At 35.6% G+C, this 27,870-nt stretch overlaps 1 protein-coding gene across 1 annotated transcript in view; it reads left to right on the top strand.

Moving 5' to 3' along the window:
- Positions 1-18,307, top strand: part of TRHDE (thyrotropin releasing hormone degrading enzyme) — a 331,593-nt gene extending 313,286 nt beyond the window's left edge. Inside the window, exons 16-19 of the mRNA XM_006191101.3 lie at positions 5,101-5,268; positions 5,812-5,952; positions 10,056-10,137; positions 15,539-18,307. Of these exons, the coding sequence (XP_006191163.3) occupies positions 5,101-5,268; positions 5,812-5,952; positions 10,056-10,137; positions 15,539-15,682 (535 nt within the window). The 3' untranslated portion in view covers positions 15,683-18,307. The remainder of the gene's footprint in view (positions 1-5,100; positions 5,269-5,811; positions 5,953-10,055; positions 10,138-15,538) is intronic.
- Positions 18,308-27,870: the final 9,563 nt, after the last annotated feature.

Genomic DNA, 27,870 nt, shown 5'->3' with positions numbered 1-27,870 from the left:
ACTATGTCTGCAAGTCTGTTTCTGTTTTGTAGATGAGTTCATAGTGTCCTTTTATTTTATTTTTATTTTTTTTAGATTCCACATATGAATGATATCATATGGTATTTTTCTTTCTCTTTCTGGCTTACTTCACATAGAATGATGATCTCTAGGTCCATCCATGTTGCTGCAAGTGGCATTATTTTATTCTTTTTTATGGCTGAGTAGTATTCCATTGTATAAATGTACCACAACTTCTTTATCCAGTCATCTGTCAGTAGACATTTAGGTTGTGTCCATGTCTTGGCTATTGTATATAGTGCTGCTATGAACACTGGGGTGCATGTATCTTTTTTAATTAGAGTTCCCTCTGGTTATATGCCCAGGAGTGGAATTGCTGGATCATATGGTAAATCTATTTTTAGTTTTTTGAGGAATCTCCATACTGTTTTCCATAATGGCTATGCCTTTGTTATTTCAGATGAGTCCTGATTTTTTCCTTAACAAGCAATGCAGCAATGAAAACTTTCATAGCAAAATCTTTGGAAACTTTCCTAATTATTTGTTTTAGTTTATCAATCTACTTCCCAATTTTCCATTTAATTACTAAGTACCAATTTTGCTATGTTTTAAAATATTAGTCCCATTCCATCAGCATTATTATTTAACTCAGTAAAAAAATTTTCCTAAAAATTGCATGCCTTTATTTTTCCCATCTACTTAATTTTTTAACTTCTACCCCAAAGCATTTGGTTTTTAGGCGTTTGCTTTTGTCAAGGTAAAAAAGGTTCAACATATCTTCAACATACAAGAATAAATTATTTCAAAATGATACACTGAAGTTCTGTGCTTTCAAAACTTTTATCATGTAAGTGAACTCTGTCATCATGCTATTTTAAATGAGAATAGGATAAAAATACAGTACAAACTACACTGATTAGGTAACCATTTCTTCGTTTCTATTGGTACCCTAGAAAAGATAAAGCCACTTCCTTTTGGTTAAGCATCACCCCATTCATCTTATACAAAGGCAGCTAGGAGAGACGAGCTCCCTGTTCCTGTATATAATGTATACCATACACAGAGAAGAGCCAGCACACCTTCATTTCCACGTGGTAAAATTCCATGAAAAGATTAACTTCTGCAGCAGCAGTTAGAAAGAAATGACTGTGGGGACAGTCACATTTTCATAAACAATTTCCAAGTTCAGGGGAAGGGGCCCCGACTCCCTGTAATCCTAATATCAAGACTCTCCCACGACCCATTTGGACTATTCATAACTATGGGTTCTGTGGGTTTTCAACTCATGCTTTACAAACAAATGAGCTTTTTCATTTGTTCCTAATGACTTTGGTTTCTACAAGAGATCTTAAAACTGTCCCCAGAGCAATCATTTTGCTAAAATGTTATTAAATCGTCTTTACAAATTTAGCAACAAAAGGGGCTTTCATTAACAATGGAAATCACTGGCACTCAAGGGCCCTTAGCAATTCAGTGCTCACCCATCTTGTTTTATTTCCAGTGATGAGTGCAAGTAATCTGGTGAACTATACATTGATTCTTTGGTGGGTGGGTAAGGAAGATGAGGAGCTGACGGGTTGGGACGAGATGCTAGAAAAATCAGAGCGGTGTTTTCCAGCTAGTCCCCTCTGTCCTTGCTCTTCTGAGGAAACTTATAAATCTTAAGGCATGTGTATCTCCCAGCATCTGCTAATAGAGCCATTTCTTTCCTGAGAGTTTGGAGATTTGTAGCTGAGACTGAGTTCTATTTTTCAGTGGCCCATCAACAGGCTTCAGATTATATAGGTAAGCATATGTGAGTCTCATTTTCATAGTAATCGAGTTTGATACATTTGCTCTGCACAGAGGGACAGCTGCTGTTAACCCTGACACTTGACCTGCGGTTTCTTGCAGAGCACATCCGAATTACGTGATCTTTCTCTTGGTTCAAGCGCAGAATTTGCCCCCATTTCTGGGAATCTTTGTTTTCAAAGGCCTCCTTCGCCCAGGACAACTTTTGTTAGATCCCTTCAGGGTGGTCTGTCTGTCGTTTCATCCAGTACTTCAGTGCTGGGCGCCCGTGCAGGATTTCTTCTCCTTGCTCTGTGTATGACCCGCTTGTCGTATAGCAGCTCCTTAAAAGCAGCCCTGGCCTATGTCCTTTCAGTCACCCAGAGGCTGTGGACCACTTCCATGCTGAGTGGATGATGGATGGTTCAGAATGGGTGCTTATTGTTGGAAAACCATTCTTGCCAACGTTGACTATTTCTTAAAGAAGATTGATTAAACTGTGGATTTTAAAAAGTAATGAAAAAAAAAAAAAAAAAGAAGCTGTCGGTGACACCTGTGGCCACTTCAGCACTAGGGGAATTATGGATTGGATGCATGGCTAGTACCGTGCAGCCTACTAGTCAGGCTCGAAGTTAGGTGGTAGTACCCTCCTAAAAGACACATTTATTTTATTTAAAATTTTTCTTGTTTTTACTTTCTATACAAGTTTTATTGAACAACAAAACCCAGCATTCAGGGACAGCAGATAACTGATTATTACTACCAATAGAAATCTTTATGTCTTATTTTCATCTTCATTAGCCATCTCTAAGCTGATAAAAATGGGAAAGGCGTTCATGTGTAGATCACCTTGTTTCTCAACTTACTATATAGTTGTGCTAGTACAAAATATTCTCTCAGAACAGACATTCCCTTTCCTGCCAGAAGAAGCATATAATACAGATATCACGGTATTATTGTATAAACTAAATAAAATGAGACATGTAACCTGGAACAGAGTATTGCACAAAGGTGTGATTTTCTACCTCTGACACCCCTTCAGCCAGTGTTCAGGACTTCGGACTGACCAGTCCGTTTACTCATTTGCATGTGCATTTTAAACAGCTCAGCATCAGCCAATAGCAGCTACTGAATTACAAACATACGGACTGTTGCTAATGACCATAGCACGTGACACGCAAGCTATTTCTAAGGAAATCTGCTTTTTCTTTATTTTTTTCACCTTTTTCTCTATCTCTGTATGCCTCTTCTGCTTGATGTTGGAGACTGGTTTCAGAGGCAGTAACAAACCTAATTCAATGGGCCTTATCCCTGAACTCTTTGTTATATTAGTAGCTTAAGGAATTTCTTTTCGAAAATGAGCTGTGGTACTATTAGGTCTAATATGCATTGATCAATGAGTTGATGATTTTAGTAGATATTTTATTGTTGTTTCTTGCAAATGTTTATAATGACCTCTTGGCTAAAGTCATTACAAAACTGCAGCGTTGTGCTCTGTAGCCTTAGTATTTGAAGGAAGAGACATCCTCTTTTCCAGCTGTTGATTTCAAGAAAGACTAGATTTTTTAACTTCCTTATTGCAGTTAGTAAAGACGGAGGCATTTTTCTTATCATGTTATATTTACCAGGAGTGATACAATCTTCAAAGTGTGGTGGCAGTGTTTCCCTTAGTGATCTCAGATGTCCCATGGGGTCCAGCTGGTCATAAACAGAGCAGGGAGGACAAGGTTTCACCAACCATTGGGAAGACTGTTACTGGAACTTTCTTCAAGAGGGTGCAGGGCTGAGAGGCAAGACAAGGGAAAGATGTGAAACTCTTTCTTGGCTTCTTCTGATGTCTTATGCTTTCAGTTTCTTCAAAAGCAAACAAAAAAATCAGTCAGACAAACAAAATGCTTGCCTTCAAAAACTGCAAAGAATAAAAAGCTTCAGTCAGCAAGGTTAAAGTAACTTTTCTCCAAACCCTTTGATTTTCTTTCTTCCTTCCTTCCTTCCTTTCTTTCTTCTTTCTTTCTTTCTTTTTCTTTCTTTCTTTCTTTCTTTCTTTCTTTCTTTCTTTCATCCTTCCTTCCTTCCTTCCTTCCTTCCTTCCTTCCTTCCTTCTTTCCTTCCTTCCTTCCTTCCTTTCTTCCTTTCTTCCTTTCTTTTCTTTTTTTTTTGTGGGAAGAGACAGAATAATACAGTTTTAGCCATTTCTGGGAACCATGAATTTTGTATGATAGTATGAACGACTCGACCCATCTGGTGTCCTGATACACAATCCTCAATATCCTGATTGTAGCCCTACTTAGATGCTTTAACAGCAAAGATGGAGATCATTTGACAGGTAGTCATTCAGACTCTTCCTTCTGTTTTCCAAATACTCCTTTAACCAAAGCAATGTTCTAGCCAACAAGATCCTAAATCCTTAAAAGGGATTGTTTCATCTTGTTATCCAGCACTTATTATTATTAGTCACATTCAAATTATAAATGAGAAATGTTAATAATAGATTACTGACCATGACACAGAGTAAAAAGGCATTTCTAATTTTTTTAAAGTATTGGAGTGTCTTTCAGAGAACTGAGTTTTTAAAATGTGGGGTCTATGTTAAAACTTGAAAGAACAATATTTAGTTAAAAAAAACACTGTTACATCAAAGTACACATGTGAACTTACAATTTATAAATAGCCAAGAGTAATTAAACCCACTAACAGTTTCCCACTGTAACATTTAGTTTGGAATCAAAGTCAAAATGCATTCTATTTTTTTATAGTCACTTTTATAAGCATCAGGGAGAAGAACTTTCTAGTTTCTCAAAATTCACTACTTATGTTTTATCTGTTTAATATCTATTAATAATTGTCTAGGTTCTAAAATTTGGAGAGCCATTTCAGGAAAAAACTGCCTAAGAATGTAGGAGAAAATGTTTCCATTTTATCCAAATTAGTCGGTTTCTTCATCCAGTGCTGTCTTGTCATTCTTGGGTCTATGAATTCTGAGAGCAAAAATTTTGGTCAATAAGTATATTAATGTTAATGGAAATATAAAGTACCCGGATTTGTATTGATTTTTTTTAAGCCTTTGTGTTCTGAATTTTGTTTAAAAATAACTTTCTAGAGTGGAAAAACTGCAATCAAAACTATCTTTAAATAAAATAAGTTATTTTATTCATTCAGTCACCAATATTTTCGAACATCCGTTACTGTGTAAGATTATTCTCCTTCAGGTAAATAGAATTAACAAAACCATCTTTTCAAAAACTGACTGTAGTAAAGCAGCATCTGTCTTTATTTTCAATACTATGAAGCTTTTAATTAACAGAAAACCGCCCTGGGTTGCTTCTTTAGAATACCACTGAATGTCAGAGACATCGTCTACTGCACAGGAGTTTCACTGCTCGATGAGGATGTCTGGGAATTCATCTGGATGAAATTCCACTCCACCACAGCGGTTTCAGAAAAGAAAATATTATTGGAAGCCTTAACTTGCAGTGATGACAGGAATTTATTAAATCGGTGGGTCAATTAATTTTTAGAATTTCTGTAATGTAGCAACATCCTCTGTTAAACAAACTGTTCCTGCACTTAGTTTTATTTCCTTGAATATATGCTAGTTACTCAAAAATATATCCTTCTAGAACTAATACTGCCATGTTAACATGAGTAAAGCTAGTTAATTTGAAAGGTGTATTTTACCTTCATTTCTGACTAATTATTTTATATATTTTTTCATATATATGTAAGATTATCTTTCACTATAAAAAGAAGAATTTATTAAAAAGAATTTAAAAAGTGAGTTTGCATCATCAAATCAGAATTGGGATTTTTCCACCCACAAGATTTTTTCAGACTTTAATTATTATATTAATTAAAATACTACGAGTTTGATCTTCCTTCTTTTATAAACACAAAATTGTTCTATTGCTTAAATTTGTATTAGTAAAGTTTACACTGGACTATTTTTTGAAGACTATGATAAATTAAAGCATGTACTTTTGGTAATTTCATAAACAGTGTCTGTTATTGGACTAACAATTCCCTGTAATTCTATCTATAAAGGCTTCTAAACCTATCACTGAATTCTGAGGTGGTGCTGGATCAAGATGCAATTGATGTGATAATCCATGTAGCTCGAAATCCACATGGCCGAGACCTTGCCTGGAAGTTTTTCAGAGATAAATGGAAGATACTAAATACCAGGTAAAAATAAGAGTTCAATCATTCATACTGGAGTGAGTAAATTAAAAGTGACATATGAGAAATAAAGGCCCAACTTCTTCTCTTAGAACCAAGATTCAGATAAGAAATTAGATTTTGAAGTAGTCAGCCAGGATGGGTGTTGCCACTCCTGTGAAACTCAGAATTAATTTAACAGTTCTATAACATTATTCATTTATTAAAGATTGATAACCATAATTATATATGGAAATGTGGAGAGTGAAAAGGTTTAGCATTGCAGCTTTCCTGGAAAAATCTGTCAAACTGTCTGAGGTTGAAGAAATCATATCATTAAAATCCTATATCCTGAATGTGTTCTTAAAAAATGATTTATGAATCATATATAATAGTATTATAATAAGACAACTTTAATTACTTCTGTAGAATTTTTAAAAATTTTTAAAAATACATATTATAAAATACCTAAAATAAAACCATGATATAGAGAAGAAATATTTGAATCACTGTATAATTCTAGTTGCAGTAGATTTTTTTTCCTGAGACATCTTCCTTCTTGTTGAGAATTCTTCAGCCTCAATTTTAGAAAGTGTTTCATTATGTATTTAAATATATTATAATAAATGTTAATTTATTACTCTGATAATCTATGGTATTTTAAAATTAAATTTATTATGGAGCATGTAAATGCTGCATGTTCTCAAACTTAAATGTCCCCAGACAGTTAGCATACCTACTGTTCTGTCTCTTAAAAACTGGTGTATACATTTTATTTTTAAAAAGTACACCTTTATTGGTTGCCCTCATATAAAGAGTTCAGTTTGAATGGATATCTCATATTAAAATATATTTCAATCTATAGATACTTCATTGTTAGAAAGCACTGATATTCCTAGAAGACACATTGGCTTTATTTTTGTATTTTCGGCTCAGAAATTGGAATGATTGGAAGGTTAAAACTTGTTTTGCTGTCATGCACCTGGTACAGTGAACAGTCAGACACAAGGGGGAGATAATATAAACATACAAGCATTTTACTTCAGAGCATCAAATACCTACCAATACACAGAGTTCAGGGTAATGCATGTATAGTTTATAGTCCCTGCTCAAAAATGCTTGGTTCCTGATGTGTCTGTTTTGTTTCACTGAGAGTCCGTGATCTCTAATCAAAGGGTAGATAAACTGAGACAACAATGGAACCACTTCAGTCTAATGACTCCTTTGTTGAATTAATTGAACATTAACAATAAGGGGAAATCTATGGAGGGGAGAAGAGGCATGTGGGAACTCTACTTTCTGCTCAGTTTTTCTGTAAACCTCAAACTGCTCTAAAGTTTAAGTGTTTATTTTAAAGGTAGGACGATGGAGGTTTCAGCATACCTTCATAACTTATCTTTACAAGTCTTCATCTACTCCTCTGTCAGTCCTTCAACGTTGAAGTTCATGGGGAGCTGTCCAAGGTTCTCTTCATTCGTGCCCTGCAGGTTCTCCCTTGTTTTAGTTGCCATCTACTGATGGTTTCAGTCTCTCCTAACTCTGTATCTCTAACTCAGACATTTCACCTAAGCTTCGCCCTATGATAGACAGTTGCCTGTTGAGGTCTCCTACTGGAGTGTATCTGCAAAGCCAAACCTGTCCTTTTCCTCTTATCTTCCTTTTCTCAGTAAATATATGGCCATTCACCAACTGTGCAAGCCAGACACCTGGAAATCAACATATGGCTCCTCCTTTCTCTTGCCATATGTAACAGTTAGGCTTGAGGTCTTATCAGTTTAATAATTCCTAAGTGTTTCTTGAAGGCTTCCTCTCTTTGCTGCTGCAACTGCCCTAGTGCAGGTTCTTATCTCTTGCCAATATTCTTAACAATAGCCTTCTGCCTTCTGCCTCTATAATTGCATCCACCCTACTCACACACGGACACACAGACAGATGTGCTTGTACACACATACAGTAGCCTCTTCCCTCTGTCCCAAGAACTTCTCTAAAAAGCAAAACTGAAATTTCTCTCCTGCAAAACTTTCAATGCTCTGTACCACACTGAAAAATCTAAGGTCTCCTCTGAACCCTGCTGCTTGATTCTGCTGTCCCCAGCCTCACAATTTATACACTCTTAATACCAAGTGCACGTAGTGGTCGGCACAAACCACGTTGCTTCATGATTCCTTGCCTTTGTTTATTTTGGTTCTCTCCCTAAAATTAGGCATTCAAATGATACTTCTCCCTGTGCTGTACATTATATCCCTGTGACTGTTTTATAACTGGTGTCTGTACCTCTTAATCCCCTTCATCTGTTTCACCCATCACTCCACCCTCCTTCTCTCTGGCCACCATGAGTTCTCTCTAGTCTGTGAGTCTGTTCCTGTTTTGTTAAATATGTTCATTTGCTTTGTTTTTTAGATTTCACATGTAACTGAAAACATACAATATTTGTACCATATGTTTTTATTTCTGTATCTTTCTGGGGTAGTTTGAAGTCAGGGAGTGTTATACCTCCAGTGGTGTTCTTCTTTCTCCAGGTTGCTTTGACTATTCAAGATCTTTTGTGGTTTTACACAGATTTTAGGATTATTTGTTCTAATTCTGTAAAAAAAAAAATGCCATTGGTATTTTGATAGGGATTACATTGGATCTGTAGACTACTCTAGGTAGTATGCACATTTTAACAATGTTAATTCTTCTGATATATAAGCGCAGTGTATCTTTCCAGTTAATTGTGTTCTCTTTGCCTTCTTTCATCAATGTCTTACAGCTTTCAGAGTACAGGTCTTTCATGTTCCTTGGTTAAATTTATTCCTAAGTGTTTTATTCTTTTTGCTGCAGTTTTAAGTGGGATTGTTTTCTTGATCTCTCCTTCTGATAGTTCAGTATTAATGCAATAGAAATGCAACTGATTTCTGTATATTAATTTTGTATCCTTCAACTTTACCGAATTCATTTATTAGTTCTAATCTTTTTTTTTTTAATTTTGTGGAGCCTTTAGGGTTTTCTATAGTATATCATCTGCAAACAGTGAAAGTTTTACTTCTTCCTTTCCAATTTGGATCCCTTTTATTTCTTTTTCTTACCTGATTGCTGTGGCTAGGACTTCCAGTACTATGTTGAGTAAAGATAGTTAGAGTGTCTTATCCTTGTCTTGTTCCTGATCTTAAAGGAAATGCTTTCAGGTTTTCACCATTAAGTATGATGTTAGCACTGGGCTTGACATATGTGGCCTTTGTTATGTTTATGTATGTTCCCTCTATACCAATTTGTTGAGTTTTTTTTATCATCAGTGAATACTAATAAATTGTTCTTAGGTTCTTTATGTAGTTGTATTTTGGGCGTGTTCATAGGAGGAGGTGAGTTCAGAGTCTTTCACTCAGCCATCTTGATCTCATCTCCTGTTTAGTCCAGTGCGCTTTTTTTATTTCAAAGAGTATGATAGCCTGTGACAGGTATCCTTGGCACAGCAGAGACAAATTAGTGAAACGAGAAATCTTTCCAACTCACTGATACATAATATTCCTTGTGTTGGGTCATGAGTCAACTACTTATGCTTGTGGTGCAAGGATTATGAAATTCGAATGCACAATATTTTATTTGAGTACTCACATGAAAAAACACTGATATTTTGGGAACATTTTTGAGGAATTTGACTCAGTCTCTAGGAATGAAAAAAGGATAACGCCAATGTTGATTTTGACTGGCAAGACCAAAGGATTTGTGTGACTTACTGATAAACCCTAAGTTTTTCCTGCAGTCCTATTTCTTTTTTTAGGATCCTTCTTCCTTACAGTGAGCTAGGTTGCTTTAAAGTTAGAAGTTTTAAAGTAGTTCTTCCTCAGGCCTTATATTGGAACTATAATAGTAATTTCTAAATCTAATTTTAGATGGCTCCCTTTTTAAAATTTATTACAACTTAGACCTCTTTGAAACACTGTGAACCAAATCATGATGCACTTGAGGGCATCTTATAGCCACAGTTCTTTTAGCTCTTTGCACATCCCTGACTCCCTAGAGAAAAGACCTTGCATGACATTAAGACAAGGCAGGTCAAATGGAGCCCTTGAGAAGGATTCTAAAAAAATCTGTGTAGTAGTATTTCATAAATTACTGCCTGTTTTAACATTTTTTTGTAATCTTTCAAGGTATGGAGAAGCGTTATTTATGAATTCCAAACTTATCAGTGGAGTTACAGAATTTCTTAATACTGAAGGTGAACTGAAAGAGGTAAGTATTTTAAAATGGGTTCTAGTGCTATTCTTTTATAAATGTATGAAGTTATTCCATTTACTTCCACTATTTCTTTCCAGCAAATTCACACCCATTCCTTAAAGAGCACACACGCACACACACACATCCATGTTAAAGATTTTACTCCTTTTATTATTTGCGAAGGTATTTTCAACATGTGAAACATTAAATACATGTGAGAGGTGTTTGAATATAATGATCCTCAAACTGGGAGATGCCAAACAGACGCCAGAAATCTTTGATCCCATCAGCTGCTCTTCAACTGATTCTGTGAACCCAGTTAGGATCCTTGGAACAACAGAACTATCCTTTCACAATGACTCAGTGTTTGAATACAGAGGACCAAGTTTGATGGTGAGGTATAGAACTTGAGTCTCATTGTTTTGTGGTTCATTGTGTACAAAGAATGATGACTGAGCATGATATTAATGCTTCAGGCCATCTGGTTTGTTAAATGGAATAAATGTATACATTTGGGAGGCAGTATATCTGGCAACATAGATTAATAGTGTGTTTAAAATTCTGCCTGATACAATCACAGGTGAATTTCACTGATGAAATGAAACTTATTTTTTTAAGGACTAGCTTCCAGTTTGCAGAGCATCTAACATTTTCTTTTTTTTTCTGGTTTATTTATCTAGAAATGTAAACCAGCTAGTTATGGGATCGTGAATTCACATCTCTGATAGAGAGGAGTCTGCAATGGGGAGGACTGCGTAGGGAGAAGGAAGGAGCAAAATACTTGACTGATTTAAATGAGTTGGGCTTCAAACATTTATCAGTTTTTAGTCTGCTGCTCACCTCCATTATAAAATATAGCTGAGATTTGGCCTTGAGAACCACTGTTTCCTCAGTTTTCACTGACAGAATGCCTGATGCTGTGATCCAGAGCTAATCACGTTGAGCAGGATTTCCCCAGAAGCATCGACTCTGGCACCATCCTTAATATCTCCGAATATTGCCCAATTTTGTATGATGATCCCCTATGCACTAGCTTGGATCCTTTTACCCCAGGAGCTAAGCTAAGCTAAGTCTCTGATTGTAATGATTTGAAATTCAGTTTTTATCCTTGCCATGTGTGTTCCCAACCCTGAAGAATTTGATTCAGAAAGCCCGAGAACATGTTTCTGTGTCTCTCTGTCTCTCTCTGTCTCTCTCTCTCTCTCTCTCTATATATATATATATTTTTTTTTTTAAATAAAGGAAGCTAAATGGGAAGGACTTCTTTCACATCCTTAGGAAGCAGAAAGAAAGAACAATTAAATTAATGATTTTATGTATTTTAATGAAGTAGTTTTAATTCTTTGATTTTACGTTCAATAATCTGGGAATCAAAGACTCATTTCAGTTGCAACCAGTACAGCTGTTGAAGTGAATGCGGAAGTGAGCAATCTCTTCTCTCTCCTTTTTCCCCTCCTCCTCCCTCTCCTCCCTTCTGCTCCCTTCCTTCTCCACCTTCCTTTCCCATTGCATCTCTCCTCTGCCTCTTCTTCTGTTCTCTAACCTTGTCTTTCATATTTTCCTTGCTTTGGTAGTACCCAGGGCCATGGAAAAACATCTTTTAAATGGATATTTCAATTGATTTTTTCAAATGCTGACCATTTATTTTTACATCTTTCATCTATATATTTAATTTTGTTTTTGTTTTGTTTTGTTGTTGTTCTTGTTAACAGAGGTACTGAGGATTGAACCCAGGACCTCCTGCATGCTGAGCAAGCACTCTACCACTGAGCTCTACCCTCACTATCCACCTACATTTAATGTTTTACCCTTGATTTAATTGTCATTTGAAATGTTCCGAGATACCCCTATCATGAAAGGTGCCATTTGAAAACTCAAACGACACTGTGGCTTTTATTCCATGATCTACAAGGCAGCTAACTTGGTACAGGCTCTCCGTGGCCTGGGGGATGAATTTCCTTCATGACACAGCTGCTTGCACCGACTTCCCAGTTAACCAACTGCTGCCTGAGGCTTTTCCATATTTTTATTACCTGATCATTGACTGCAGGATTGTGGGCGACTGTTGTTGGCTGGTGGGGAGAGGGGTTTAATTTGAGTTGCTGATAATCCTCTTCCATCAATACAAAGGGGCTGGGGATATTCCAGGCTCATTTCCCCCTGACCAACGAGCCTCGTAAACAGAAAAACCAACGTGCTCCCTTTGGATATGTCATATTCTTATTTTCAAGGTTTATAGATCAGAAGGGAATCAGCATTTTTATGACTTCTGAAAACTAATTTGAGATTTTAATGATCCCCATCAGCTGGAGGGGCATTCAGTAGAGACACTTACATTGTTCTTTGGTCCCTTCCTCAAAACTGCATCCTAGTACCTGAAACCGGCAGTTTATTCCTAATTACACGGCTCTAACAGTTTGAACAGTATTTCTCTATGAGATAGTACATTATTTCCTTAATTTTAGTCTAATGGAAGTGCAACGTCATGGAACCTCAGAGGTCCTTGTTGTTTTTCCATACTAATATCCATCCAGCAGTCCTCTTGAGTGCTCATTTTTCTGCCTCTTGAACCTTATGTGCAACACTGTTGGAAAAGAACATAGATCCTGTGCACCACAGACATCCCATTTGCGGTGTTAATGTTGAAAAATATAAACCTCATAAGAGGGCAGTAGCTAATCCAGTTCATTTATATGGTTACTAAGAGTATATTACGTTTTGCAATTTACTCTACAAATTATTTTGTGATGTTTGGGGTCTAGGGTACCCTAAATTAAAAGATTTTTTTTCCCCAAATGCTAAAATGTTTCTTAATAGAGAGAATTAACAAACGTGTCTAGAAATTTCATGCTAAGAACAGGGAGCACAAGGAACTCTGACATCTTACTAAATGTTATTTTATAAAAATGTCTTAACTTGCAACATTTTGGGAACGTAAGATGGAATAAATATTTAGAAAACACAATAATATTAAAAAAAAAACTAATAGTAGCAGAAAATGTACCCAAGAGCTGCAGAAATAAGCAAACTGGAATGCCAAATGCCTTCCATTTAGTCTGTGCCCTCTAAAGTGAGCCAGGGGTCTGGAAGATGCTGCGATCACACCCTAGGACCAGTCAGACGGCTGCTCTGACCACGTATTTGCCAGAAGAGTTGTGGAGGAATATGGCGTAAGATCAATTTATGCCAACCATGGAAAGTGGGCAGATGTGTTCTGATGAATAAGCCGCTCCTAAGATGCATGAGTCACCCCAGGCTCTCTGCGCTCGCAAGGCAGGTGCCTAGTGCACTTGAGTCATGATTCAAGAAATGAATCCCTGGAGACTCACCAGTGACATTTTCCATGGCGAGCTTCTTGCAGGATAGTCTGACCTGCTATCTCTGTGTCGGTAACACATTCATGTTCAATCCCACCGCTTGCCTTTGAGAGGACGACTTAAGAGGTTGACGTCATGTGTTCAGGCTGGCTTGAAATCTCATTAAGAGGCCAAGGGCAGACTCCACAGAGTCGGAGTTGCCAAAGTGTCATTTATCAGAATGTAGCATATTTAGAGACTGCCTAGGAAAATATGTAATAATGCAGAACATAGTTTAAAAGGGTAGATGTGATTTTTTCCCTGATTGACATATATTATGTAAACAGTAGCACTCTAATGTATACATGTAGTGTGCAAATGTACACTATAATGTACATATTTTTGTAATAAAACACCAAATTGAAAACATAGATCAAAATGTAATATTTGTTGCATTAGGGATGTAGACTGAATGCTTCTGAACATAAATATATAAATACAGATGAATTAGTGGATTAATCCATTAAAGTTTAAAAATATGAATCAAATATGAATCAAAAGACTTCCCTTTTATCTACGTGTACAAGTCACAGGTGTATGTGTGTGGCATGGTGCCTGGAATAGTGAAGATATTCAGTAAATTCCAGTCCCTTCGCTTCATCTTCTTTCTTTCCTCTGTGCAAATTTGGTCAGATGTCAGATCAGTTTTAAGGATAGCGCTGGTAAATCTTTGTTATATGCTGAATATTTTGCATGCTTGATGTAAAAGCACAGTGATTTCAAAGTCTTATACAGGGTACGGTTCTGAGATACAGTTATCCATTGCTAATGCTGCAGGCACTAGGCTTTGTAGGAAAGTAGAGGATAAAGTTTGAGGAACCCATTGGTATCATGTAAACAAAGTAATACTGTCATAAATAACCCAAGCTCCCCATGAATCAATTTCTAGATGAATTCAGAAAGGCATGATTGACCCCCCTCCCCACATCTCCTCCTTGTCCCCGAGTCAGTCTTGATGACATTTCTCTCCTGGTCTATGCTCCATGTGGCACCCACCATGTGATGAATCACATCCCACACTAACTACACAGTATAACGTTTCTCTGTTGCAAGTTGATTTTTCACATTGGTCTATTAGCATTTCAATCTTTAGTTGGTTGCCAGTTTCTTTAGACATAGCGAACAGAGAGAAAAAAGTATTTCATCTTGAAATAAAATCCCTGAGCTTTCCCAGGGTATATGGACTCTCTCAAGAAAATCTTATATCCATAATAATTATGACAAAACATTTAAAAATTATACCTTATTTTAATTAAATGCTGAAATTCTCTAGCTAGATGAATCCACATTGCTCCTTGAGTCCTTCTAAATCTAGTTACTCAGGTGATTGGAGTGTCATTAATCATCCGGTTTTCATAGCACCATTACTTTTTTTTTCCACCACCCAGTAATTCTGGTATTCCTTTGCCATTAAAGATAGTGTCAAAAACTCATACTTCCTATTTTTGAGAAGATGGATAATTTTCTCTCTACACACAGAAAGTTAACTTTAATCCTTACATTCTGTTTTTAAGGCTATTTAGTACATTAGATATACTTTGTAGTTAGAACTAATCTTTACCATAATCTTATCAATCTATTATGAAAGCAAATTAAATATGTCTGTTTTTAATATTTATTTATGAAACCAGAAGCTGGATTGGGAGCTATTTAGACTGCACTGTCCACTCCTTTTTTTTTTCCTTTGAGTTCCAAAAGAAATTACATTACACCTAATGGACACAATCTGTTTTATTGCATTTTATTACCAAGCTCACTCCACGTATTAAATATTCCTCCTGTCATGACTGTGGCACTTTGTTTCAAATAGATTCTTGTTTACAGGTGTTGGACATGAGTTCGTTTTAAGGCACGCATGTTTACCATTTTTTAATTTTATTTTTTATTGAAATAGTTGAAGTACGATGCTATGTTAGTTTCAGGTGTACTACATCCTGATCTGACATTTGTATGCGTGAAATGACCACCACAAAAAGTCCGGTAACCACCTGCCCCATACGAAGTTACTTAACCATATTCCTTATGCTGTATATTTACCATTTTAAAATTTCTATTTCCAGCTAAAGAACTTTATGAAGAACTACGATGGCGTCGCTGCTGCCTCTTTCTCAAGAGCTGTGGAAACTGTCGAAGCCAATGTGCGCTGGAAAATGCTTTATCAAGATGAGCTTTTCCAATGGTTAGGAAAAGCTCTGAGACACTGATGTGTCTCTTATAAACCGTTCAATTCAGAATTCTGTGAGAAGACCTGCCTCGTGCGGAATGAGGAAAATGGCCAGATTGTCAGTGTTAATGTGTGGGAGGAATTTTTTTTTTTTTTTTTGGTTTTGGGGGATTTTGTTTGTTTGTTTCATTCATTCTGTTTTGTTTCTCTATTGGGTGTTCTTCTCTCAAGAAGCTCCTGCAAGTGAAACTAGCGATGATTGCTTCAGCTGTACATTCTTGCTGTTCAGGACCAAATATGATAGTGGTGCATGTCGTTGTTACAGTCAGTATTGGAAACGCATATTCAGAATATTTTGTGCATGGCTGTATGGTCCTGCCTGTGTTCCAGCATGCTTATTTAAACTGTCCGATGTTGTATGTGAATATATGTTACATCCAGTATGGGCATTATGCAAAAGCACAAAGATTCTCTATGACAATCAGTGTGGCAATGAATGAGAAACTGACAAGAGGAGTTACAGTCTTAGTCCTGGGCAACGTGAGAGGTGAACTAGCCCTTTCAATGATCGATGTCCCTTGTTTTCAGCACTTGGATTGTCTTGTAATGATTTCTGTGTTGCTAACTCACTTTCTTTGAGTTAAAGCTGTGTATATGTTAAAAAAGGCATATGGCTAGTGTATGCATATGTATATGTACACAGGGAAGTCCCGTATGTATTTAGTATGTTGTACACTGCACTTGTGCAAAGAATCTCTTCAGATCAAAGAAAAATTATCTCTTTTTATAAACTTACACAAACTTTGAAAAGGCTGAAAAAGAATTTATCTCAACACTATCCTTCCTGGTAAGTTCCTGACTAAATTTCTCAACTGTCAGAGATTTTTTTCATCTACTTCCTGACTGGTCTAGTCTACTACATAAAAATGAATTCAAACAAAGCTTATGTATAAACACTCTTGTAATTTTCCTAAGTGGCAGCCTTGCCTCATTCATATAGATTCTGTCATCATTTTGGTGAAACTTCCTATTGGATAAAACAGTCGTGCATACTCAATGATTATCAGTGCTGAGAAAGTGTTTATTTTCCATCTGGTTTGTTTCTCCATCTCATGTTGGGTGGTGAAGAGAGTTACAGACTCTTCCTGTGTGTTGGTTTTGTGTCTGTCTGAATCTAATCCCCCATTAAGCGATCGTACCTCAAGTGAATTTTAATGATCTCAATACCAATTGCACCCATCGGTTAAGATGAAAAGTTTCTTTTCTTGAGCAAAGCTTTTCCTTTGGCGTTGACAACTCTGTTCTACCTTTTCCTGGCTGTGTATTATGTAAGACAGGTGTTTTTAAATGGTATTATCACCCAGTAGGCCAGCTCTCCAGTTATTGCTTAGAATCCCCAAAATGAACATATTTTAAGTTTACTGTGATGAAGTACCAATGCACCTACTGTACATAAGCCAGATGTTCGTGGACCACTTCTTTTTCTGAGGTTTTCTACTCCTCCAAATCTTCTTGCAAATCACTGAAAGAAATTTATTCTAACTTAATAGTCACTGAACACTGCGGGGAACGTAGCTGTTTTAGAAACTGGAGCCAAAGATTTATTATAAGTTTATAGTAAAGAGGAACAATTTCATAATCCATAGAACAGTTATCAACTAAAATTGAGTTTCAGCTTTTTAGCATTTAATATCCATTACTCATACCTGAATTTTCCAGCACTTCATTCAGTTAAAACAGAGGAATTTTAAATACTAGGGTATGTGTGTTAATCGGATGTGGTGTTAACAAAACATAGTAATGCGCAGTGTAAAATCTAAAAGTCATCCCACCTCTCTGAAGTGATGAAATTCAGCTAGTATACATCACATACATGAACTCCTTACGGGGTAAGTTCTGAAACGCAACAGTAATAAATATCACGCTGTCATACAAATCCCAGATGTGTACTGTGTCACCATCGGATTCATGTAATAGAGAAGATAAAAAATTAGAGGTGGATATCCTGTTTTGTGTCGTGAATTACTGAAAACTCTCAGTGGTTGTGACATTCTTTTGAGTGGAATCACCATTTCCAGTTCTGAGTTAGAAGGGCTCTTGTAGTTCTTTCTGTAACTCTGCACTGTTGATAATCTTAATCCTCCTTCAGTATTTTAGTGGCCTTGAACAACTGGTTTAGCTACAACGTCAAACCCTAAGTGTTTAATTATGTGCAATGTTCAATACCTCACGTAACACCTGTTCAACAGCATAACGGTATCAGTGGCATTGAGATGGAATTTCTGTTCGACATATTTCTTCAATAATTTATCCTTTCCAATGTTGAAGATTATATCAGACTTTAATGTTTTTTTTTAGTTGTTTAAATAAGTAATATTTTCAAAATAATAAAACGACCAATGATATCTCTTGGAATATTCTGTAAATTGTAGCGATAAAGTTCTATTTTCTACATAGAGTTTTTATGTTTTTTCTCTTCTTTGTCTGTTCTACAAATCATATGTATGCATGAAATAACAAATTGTTGAAAGTGTCCAACATCTTGGCTTAAAATGTTTCTGTGCCAAACAATATACGTACAGTAGTAAAACTTGGTTTCCCTTAGAAAAGACTGAATATTTACCATACTAACTATTAAATATTTCTAGGTAACCTGTAAATAAAAAGTTTCCCCCACATTTACACATTTTCCCTTAAAATTTTCTTACAATCTGAAGTTTTTAAAAATATACAAGCACAATGTCTAAGGCTAGTGTCTACAATGCTAGGTTAATTTTTGAGTTTCAGTAATCTGAACTTTACCTATAGAACTTAAATCAACTTTAGTTTACATTATTTCTAAGATAATATCATAGGACTGAAATTTTCATGATAATGTAATGTACAAACATAAATGTAATATCTTACAGGGTCATTAAGATTATACCATATATTTATAAATTGCACTTAATTTTCAAATAATTTTTATATAGGCTGTTTTATTTGACTCCTTTCAAAAACATAATAAATTATATTAGCCGCTAATAGTCTGATGAGAAAACTGAAGTACAGCGTAGCAACATGAACTATTTAAAATTACATATTGTTATTTTGGGAACAGTTACAATAACTGAAGAATTTTGAGAAAGTTTTCCTGCAACTAAAATAGAAAGATGTTTGAAATAGCTCTATCTGTTGCATTAGTTGGTGATTTTCTAAATACCAGAAGCAATATCAAAATACATGATTAACTGTATATACAATAATTGTAGTATTTTGTAAAGTCTGTATTTCTATCTTGCATGATGTCAAGCAACTGGATGAAATATTAATCAACATTCACTTTGGTTAGCGTAAATAGCCAAATATTGGGATGAAAAATACAGTTCATTAATAGTAGTTTTATTTTTAATATTTTGGTGAAGAATGTTTAAATATGACCTTAAAGTACTGACAGTTTGCTTTATTTTCCACACAGATTTCTCTGGTAAACTTTGTAGTAACTGATGGTCAGACCACTGGTAAAATGGCATTCATTTAAATCAGTGAAAGTAATGGTAAAATGTTTGCAAATCTATGCAGACTAAGTTGTGAAAAGACAATTTTTGTGCAACCGTAGGACTGGATTAGATGCAGTAAACTTACTTAAACTAAAGAAGTCTAAAATAATATATTTAATTCAAATCTACTTGCTATTAAAATGTTAAGGAATTTTTCTCTAAGAAGTCAGAAACCTAAAATGGCTTGATTCTTCTCAATATACCCATGAGCTAACCACATATACTGTATTCGAGAATTGGTAAAAGCCCGTATAATGAGAAATTAAAATTCCCACACCTGTTTTTTTCCTTATCAGAGACCATAGCTGAATTATGATCATTTGACACTGCAATATAGTGACAGAATTCAATTTGATTAAACACCTTTTACTTCACAGAGTACCTTGTAAGAGGAAAGAAAGGGATGTTCAAGGCCTGAAGGAATTTACATCACAGTGAATGAAACAAACAGAGATAATGAACCAATCAGAATAAAGGCAACATGGAAGATAATTACATGCTACAGAAGGGGAAATAAATAATTTGTAGATATAGGTAATATTGTGCATTATTTTTGTATACTTATTCTCAAAACTTTTGTGGGACTTTAGGATAATTCCCCCTGTTGGGTTTCACAGCACTTAATTTGTTTTACAGAATTGTGTGATGTTTAGGAAGGATAATCAAACCACATACTTTAAACTTTTATAATTGGAATATAAGTTAGGATAGAATGTATCTTTAAGAAATACTGTTTGAGCATTTTAATAATATCAGTAAGTTGCAGGAAGAATGTTTCATGTAAAAGTGGTTCAAGTTTTCTAAAATGGTTTTAGCATACTATTTGTGCTATTACAATGTGCTAATTTTAAGTTAATCGTACATTTTAGAAAACAGATTCAACAATTCTTATGCTAGGCAATAATGTATTTGCTCAAATTAGTATATGTGAAGTTTTGAGTACAAGAAAGTTCTTGCAAAATACTCTAGAATTCTAAATTTGAATTATATAAAAGTAACTTTCACTTTATTGCTTTGAATTTAACAAGCTTTTTAAAATTAAAATAATTTGTTTAATATGAATTGCTTATATTCAGGAAAAAAAATCTAACAAAAGTGTTCTCTAGTAGCTTTTTTTCAATCTTATTTTACAAAATTTTACTTCAAAGTTTAGGAAAAAAATTTTTTAAAGTGTCTTAAATATTAAAGATAAGCGGTTGGCAAAATACATGTATATTCTAAGTGTACTGCATATGAATTTTATTTTTAAAATAGGTTTTCCACAAATTGTCCTACCAGTAGGCAGTATAACTTTATTCAGATTTTGAAAACATAGCACTTTTAGGGATTTTATTTTGAATATTTAGTACTTTAAGGATAGTACACTGAACATATTTATCTTCTGCACATTCCTAGTTCACGTGCTAATGTGCTAAAAAGAAAGAAAAAATAATGACCAATTCTTCATTTTGATCAGAATTAAATTTTTGTGCTGCATTAATGCTAAATGAGTTAGAAATCTGGAAGGAACAAAAATTTCAGTGTCTACTAAATGCCAGGCACTGTATAGATATCATCATGTAATAACCCTGAGAAATACCATCAGTTCCAATTGGCCAATGGGGAGACTGAGGCTGAGAGCTGCAGTGAGTTTGCATAACTGGTGGTAAGTTTTAGTGAGAATTCAAAAACCTGTAAACGCAAGCCTTATATGGCTCCCCCGAGTCATGAATCTGCCTCCTACCTGCCTGGAAAAGTACAGACCAGTCTCTATAGAAGATTTAAATAGATATTTGGCTCACTTTTCATTGTCATTCGTTAATTTAAGAAAAAATGTTAATTTCTGCATTCTGGTTTACCACTCATTTCTAAACGAGGTTATTCATGAGGCCTCTAAAATCTTCATCAAAGTGTTTTACGTTAGTGTGTTGTGTCATAGATTTTAAGCTATAACAGCCTTTTAAGATTGAGTCCAGCCAACGAGCCTTGAAAAGAGACGTGGATTGCAAAAGTCTTCACCAGCGGACCAAAAGATAAGGTTAAATCTTTGTCCTGCATGTGGAGGGGACCCGTTCATCTAGCCAGAACGTTCTTTTTGCTTAGAGATGAGGTCAAAGAAAGATTTCTCTTTCTGCTTAGAACTATATAGATGGACTGCAGCTCCTTAATTTCCTTCAAGTTACATTTTCCTTTGGCCTGCTGTGTAGATATAGTTTAAGATAACTGCTTTGACCTAGCTCTGCACAGGTCAACTTGATTCTAATCGCACACATTTGTACAGTGTCATGTAAGTAAATGAGAGAGTGAAATATTTTATAGCATATGTTACAGTGGAGGAACATCTGCCTTGAGTGTGCAGTGCGTTTACTTTCTAGGTTAATCATTCAGTCACTATCCCGTTGACCCCTGCTAGGGTCACAGTATTGCTCTTGCTCTTGGTCACTCTTCTGTTCTCACCTTCAAATAACTTAGGACCTACTGGGTGAAAACATTCATTATTAGTTTTTTTTGGTATTCAGTTTCATTTAAAACAGATTTCTCATCAGTCACTTTTCAAGTACTAAACATTTTCCAAGTGAATTTCTCTTCAAATACTGTATTTCTACCCTTTAAAATATTGTGTAATGGTAATCTCACATTATTTTTTAAAATGCTACCTGTTCATTGCCATATATGAATATACCTGCCATTTTTCTTTGCTATATGTTAGTCCTTTTGAAAACAGACCAGGACAGTAAAACTAAAATGGGGTAGGACTATGAAGCTTATGCACTGTCCAGTTACTTGAAGCAAGAAGAGATATTCTGCCTTTGAGCTTTCATAATTGGCTTTCTGGACACCACTGAATTCATCAGATAATCTTTTAAAAATATGTGGACTATCTCTAATGAACCTGAATGTATTTGACAACAAAGTTTATTTTCCTAAAGCCATTCCCCAAATGAACAGACATTTAAAATATGCCAAATGGAAACACTTTTTTCATTTCTAATATTTCACAATTTAGGAATAAAAAAGTAACTGTTCTTTTAAGAGTAAATGCGAGTTCCCAAAGCATTTACCAAATAATTTTGTGTTAGTTTAGCAGATTAATGTTTTCTATGCTATGCCTTTCAAATTATTCAGTAAAAATCAAATCAGTATGTATTCAACATGAAATTTTCATTTCACAATAAGCAAGCACTGACAAAATGGATTTTTCTAAATGAGAAAATTTGTCTTCTGTATTTTAAGCAGAACAAATATGAATTTTGCCTCTGATAATAAAATTTTGTACAGTAATGTGTAATTCATCACTGTCTTAATTTTCTGACATGAGCAGCTAAGGCCAAGATAAATAATACCTTCTGCCTTTTTTTTTTTAAATTATGCTTTCGTTTTCACTTCAGAACTGATTTTTAAAATTCTGAATATACACACTGTAGAGGTCCACGAAAAGAGAAAAAAAAATCACTTTCTTTTTCGACGTGGATTTTTTAATAGACACATTGAAGCTGAAATAAAGAAGTATGTACCTGCACTATACTGTAAAAAGAAAAAAAAAATTCACCCTCCTTTCTAATTATATGCCTTTAGAATAAATGAAATGATTTGCACTTTGGTAAATGTGATTTCACCTGAAATGTATTTTCAGATTGCTTTTTAATAAGTTTTCACATTCAACAGACTGTCAGGATCCCTGAATTTCAGAAACAGTTTTCAATAACAACAGGTCTATAAAATATATATAATCAGGGTGCATAAGTAGTACTCAAAGTACATTTTTCAATGTTTCTGGGCTTTTCTATTTCTTAGGATTGTTCAGAGAACATTAGGAGTTAATTCTGCATAGCCACCCATTTGAGCCATACCCAGGGTACTTTATTCAGGTGGAGGAAATTCTGCTCTGCTGTGAGCATGGGAGTAAGGCACGAAAGGCCTTCCAAGCCAGAATCAAGAATACTCCTATTGGGGGTGGCGTATAGCTCAGTGGTAGAGCACGTGCTTGCACAAGGTCCTGGGTTCAATCCCCAGTACTTCCATCAAAAAATAAATAAATACTCCTACTAGTATTATAGCCGGTGCCCACATATACTAGAGATTATATGCATAGATAGATAACATCTGTATCTATATATATCATATATAGATACCACACATACATGTCTATCGCATGTATCTATACCTATGTACATGTAGTCTATTTATTTCTCTGTCTGAATGATTATTGTGCCACAGAACCATCACATAAATCAGAAAATGGCTATTGCAAAATACGAATTGGGGTGCTGGAGCATGGATAGTGCCTTTACCTGAAAAGCCTGTCAAGTGACATTACATGACAGAGGCACGATCAGAGGAATTCTCTCTAAGAATTGTCAGGAGCTTATTAAGAAAACAATGCTGCCTGCCCCCCAGCTGTAGAGATTCTGTCTTAGCAGGTGTTGGGTGGGGGGTGGGGTCATCTGCATTTTGAGTAAGAACTGTAGGTGATTCTGGGGGAGGCCACCCACCCAGACCACACTTTAAGAAGCACTTGGCTGGGTGCAGGGGTTCTCTGCCCTGACTTGACTTCAGACTCCCTTGAAAGAGCTTTTAAAACATACTGATGCCTGGGCCACACTTCAATCCAACAGAAGAAGACTCTCTGGCATGAGGAATACGCATCAGGATTTTTAGAGCCCCCAGATGATTTTAATACACAGTCATGGTTAAGAACCTCTGGGAAGCAGACACCAAATTGAGCAGCAGGCCACTGAAACAACACGTAAAGGATGTTACCGAAAGTACCTGTCTTTTTAGAAATCTAAGAATTGCTTTTTATTGTTTATCGTCCTTCTTTGAATATAGAAATGAAAATTGTGTTCTCAATCAGCTCTGTAGGTAAAAGCGAACAGGAGACTTGAACAACTAGCGTGTCTCTGACACTGTGCAGAAAGCCGACGGCTTCCCTGCGGTCCACGTAGCTGCCTCGTTTTTCCTGTGTTCTCACGCTGACACTCTCCTGTCAGCCACTTTGTCTTACATCCTTTTCTCTATAGTCTGATGAGTCTCTATAGCCTTGTGACTATCTCCACATCTACTATTATCAGCAATAACCATTTTTCCACTTTTATTTTGCTTTGAAATTGTCAGGTCGTCCAACAAATGATTGCACCTTTGCTCTGCTGAATAGAACAATCTCTTTCTTTCTTTCTTTCTTTTTCATTTTGCAAGTGCCTGAAATTGGAGTTCAGGCCTGAAACGTGGGTTAAAATTGTTACATCAGAGAGATAAACACATCATCAACTACTATTATAAACTGTTATCTTCTGAAATGTTATTCTTTTTTTTCTAATTCTTTTCAAGTTTCGTTTCCTCTACTCTCCCCTCTCTTTCTCTCTCTCACTGTGACCTGCCAGCTGAGCACTGAGCCTTTTTCAGCAGCAGACACTCTATTTTCACTTGACATTGCAAAAGGAATAGTGAAAGTTCGGTGCTCTTTCTATATCAGTGCGCCTAATAGAAAGTGACATGTGTTCTTGAGATTGTCAAACAAGACCCAAAGGGCATCTGGGTGCATTGAAACTGCTTAGGTGTATTCTTGAGTCTTCGTGCTCATTCGTCAATCCTTTAGTTTTTGACTTCCCTTGGGTTGCTGAAATTTACTTTCTTTTCCTAAAATAGCTAGCTAATTACAGATTTCAGAATACAAACAAATTCTTTTTTTTTTCCTCATGGAAAAGGGAACTAGAAACATTGCCACCTCTGGAACATTTTAGCAACCTGGTGGAGGGTGAATAATTTAATTGGAGAACACTTGAGCCATATGTGACCCCCCCAAAAAATCTGGAATCCCCTCTATCCTACTTCTGCTATTTTTTCATTCTCCATCTTTTACCCTAAAGGTAATTGTCTCCATATGATTTGATGTTGAACCAACCCATTTTTATGCAGAAAAGAAATTTTGCTGTAGAGCAAAACCTTCCAAGTTAGAAATTTTTTATTAAGTTATCAGAATTATAATTTGCACAATGACTAACTTCACTGACACATTTATGACAAAGTCAGGTCTACCCAGAACTTCAACAACTGCCTGCTGGGTAAAGTGAAAGAAGGAACTGCTTAATGGGCAAAGATCTGGGTAGAAGTCCTAAAGCTAAATCTTAATAGGAATGGCTTCAATCCAACAGTATTAGATAGACATATAGCAAAACTTAGCACCAAAAGGGATTGGAAAATAGGCTTGCTATATTTAAGATGGGCATGGACTTCAGAAGGCAGAGAATATGCAAAATGCAGAGAATATCTAAGGCACTACAGTTAAGTACATCATGAATATATTATGCAAATGACAGTTATTCTGAGGCTTGGATCACCTTAATATTTTCCAGTGATAGTCAAGTGAAAATAATTGACCCAAATAAGTGGAATGCTTCATATAATAAACACAAGTTTCAAAATAAATATTAATTTCAATCCTGTTCAAAATACCCAGGAAGAGCAAGAATTGTTAAGTGTTGAGATGTTCGGTGTCTGTGTGTGTGTGTGTGTGTGTGTGTGTGTGTGTGTGTGTGTGTTGGATGGAGAAGAAGAGTGAGGAGTGTTGAGAGGAGATGACAGAACTTTTAACCAAGCATATTTCCACATGGAAAAAGTGGAATTACAGTCCTATGTTACATATTAAAATCATTTTCCAATCTTTTAGACTCAAATTAATTCAATTTTCTAGTTTGGAAATTCTCATTTTGTTGCATATGAGAAAATACATTGTGATTTAGAGGAAAGATTTAAGCTGAAGTGTGATATTACTACTTTTGGTTCAATAGGAAGGGACGTGAGTTTCTACAACCATCAAATAAGATTCAGTAGATATCTGGCTAGGTACACCCTAGGTATTCTCTTGAATGCAGAAAGAAATTCCAAAGCTTAAGTTTGGAAAAAGGAAACTGAAAAAAAAATCAAGTTGCCCTTTCCTGTGAGGAACAAAACATAGGAACTCTAATAAGGTGATATGCGGACATCTGCTTGTTTTATCACAAATTCATTTTAAAATAAGAATTGTCATGTTTTAAGTTTCTAGTCATTCTCAGTTACTTGAAAAACTTGAATGAATGCAAATGATTTGCCTGAATATTGTGTGCAAATATTTTATTTTCTTTGACTATGAACACTTACCTTCTCATAATATTTATCATCACTTGAGAGAATTTGATTTTGTAATGTAATATAGACCTTGTACAGATTGGCCAAATTGCAAGAACAGAGAAGAAAATGCCTTGCCATGCTTTAGGTACTATACTTCTAGTAATGGTAAAGAGGCAGGTTTTGTTTTTTTTTTTAAATCAACTGGATCCACATAGCTCTTAATGTGTGAACGGTTCAAAGTCTGAATACTGCTAAGCCACATCTCAATTACATACTGATTACTCTTGGTACCCAAGTCAAGAAATGAATATTTTTGCTCTTGTTGAATTTTGTCATGTGAGAATTTGGGGATTCAGATCTTGTCATCCATTATAACTTCTCTCTTTATATGAGCAGTATGACATCTTTGTCCTCATTTAAATCATAAGATGGGATCATGCCTTCTCCCCCCTACCCCTAGATAACATTCTGCCAGCAAGTCTGATTCTTGCCAGTTCTTTTCTCACTTAGAAGTGTGGATCCAGTGGTTAGTCTCCATTTACATGGGACTGGTTTGGGGAGAACCCTGCTCATAGCCTATGCACCGCCTTCTTTGGGGGTTCACTAAAGGAATTAAAATAATATGGTAACAGAACCCTATGCTTCTATGCTTCTGATACCCACTGTACCTACCTCAGAAATATTAAAACAGCAGCTACCCACATGCCAGATAGCTGATAAATATTTTTACTCTCATATCTTGCTAAAGCTTTATGAAGAGGAATAGGGTAGATTATTTTCTCTCTGACTGTTTTCAGACACACCAGAATCAAGTCAATTGGAAATCTTAAAATCTATATTAGACATTGATTTATTCACAGCTACATTTTTTAGGGTCAAATTGAAGTCTCTCTCTTTGGAACAGATTCTCTTTTTTAGTGTAGATAGTTCTTATTGACTCTACCATCCATTTCATACTTCTTTGCTATTTTATATCAATAAATTTTACCTCCCAACTGGATTATACGTTCTTCAAGGATGAAAATGATATATTTTTTTCATTTCTTGACAGCAACTTCAAATATAATAAATTCTCAATCACATTTTCTTGATTGAGAGCAACCTAAGTGCCAGTACAGAAACCAACGGCTTTCCAATAGAAGCAGAATCAGCACGGAGCAGGAAGTGTTTGGGGGATTTAGAAGCACAACTGGAATAAAAAGTTGTTGATCATTTAAAAATATTGCAAAGCTAAAGCTTTAAAACTCACTTCGTTCCTTTAATTTGTTCAAAAATATCACTTACGAGGAACACTTGTTATCGACTTTGACCCACTTGGTAGAGAAACTAGAGGAAGAGAAGGATAATAAGATGCTATTCCATGACACATCTGTTACAGTAACTCATTTATAGCACAGAACCTCTGCCGGTGATAAATGCCTGTTACTGTGGTGCAATTATGAATGTACCTTGGTTTTTCAACAATAAAGCTGCCAAAAGGTTGCAAAATGCACAAGGGAGAGAGACGTTTTAGTTGAAGAGCAAAACTAGCCAAATATAATTTTTTCAAGTGTCTATATAGTTTTTGCAAAGATTTTTTTTTTGTTCACTGTTAGTGGAAGTC

Source organism: Camelus ferus, chromosome 12 (assembly GCF_009834535.1).
Source record: "Camelus ferus isolate YT-003-E chromosome 12, BCGSAC_Cfer_1.0, whole genome shotgun sequence".
Classification (NCBI taxonomy): Eukaryota; Metazoa; Chordata; class Mammalia; order Artiodactyla; family Camelidae; genus Camelus; species Camelus ferus.
The sequence above is the reverse complement of the archived record's forward strand: the minus strand, read 5'-3'. Positions and strand labels throughout refer to the sequence as shown.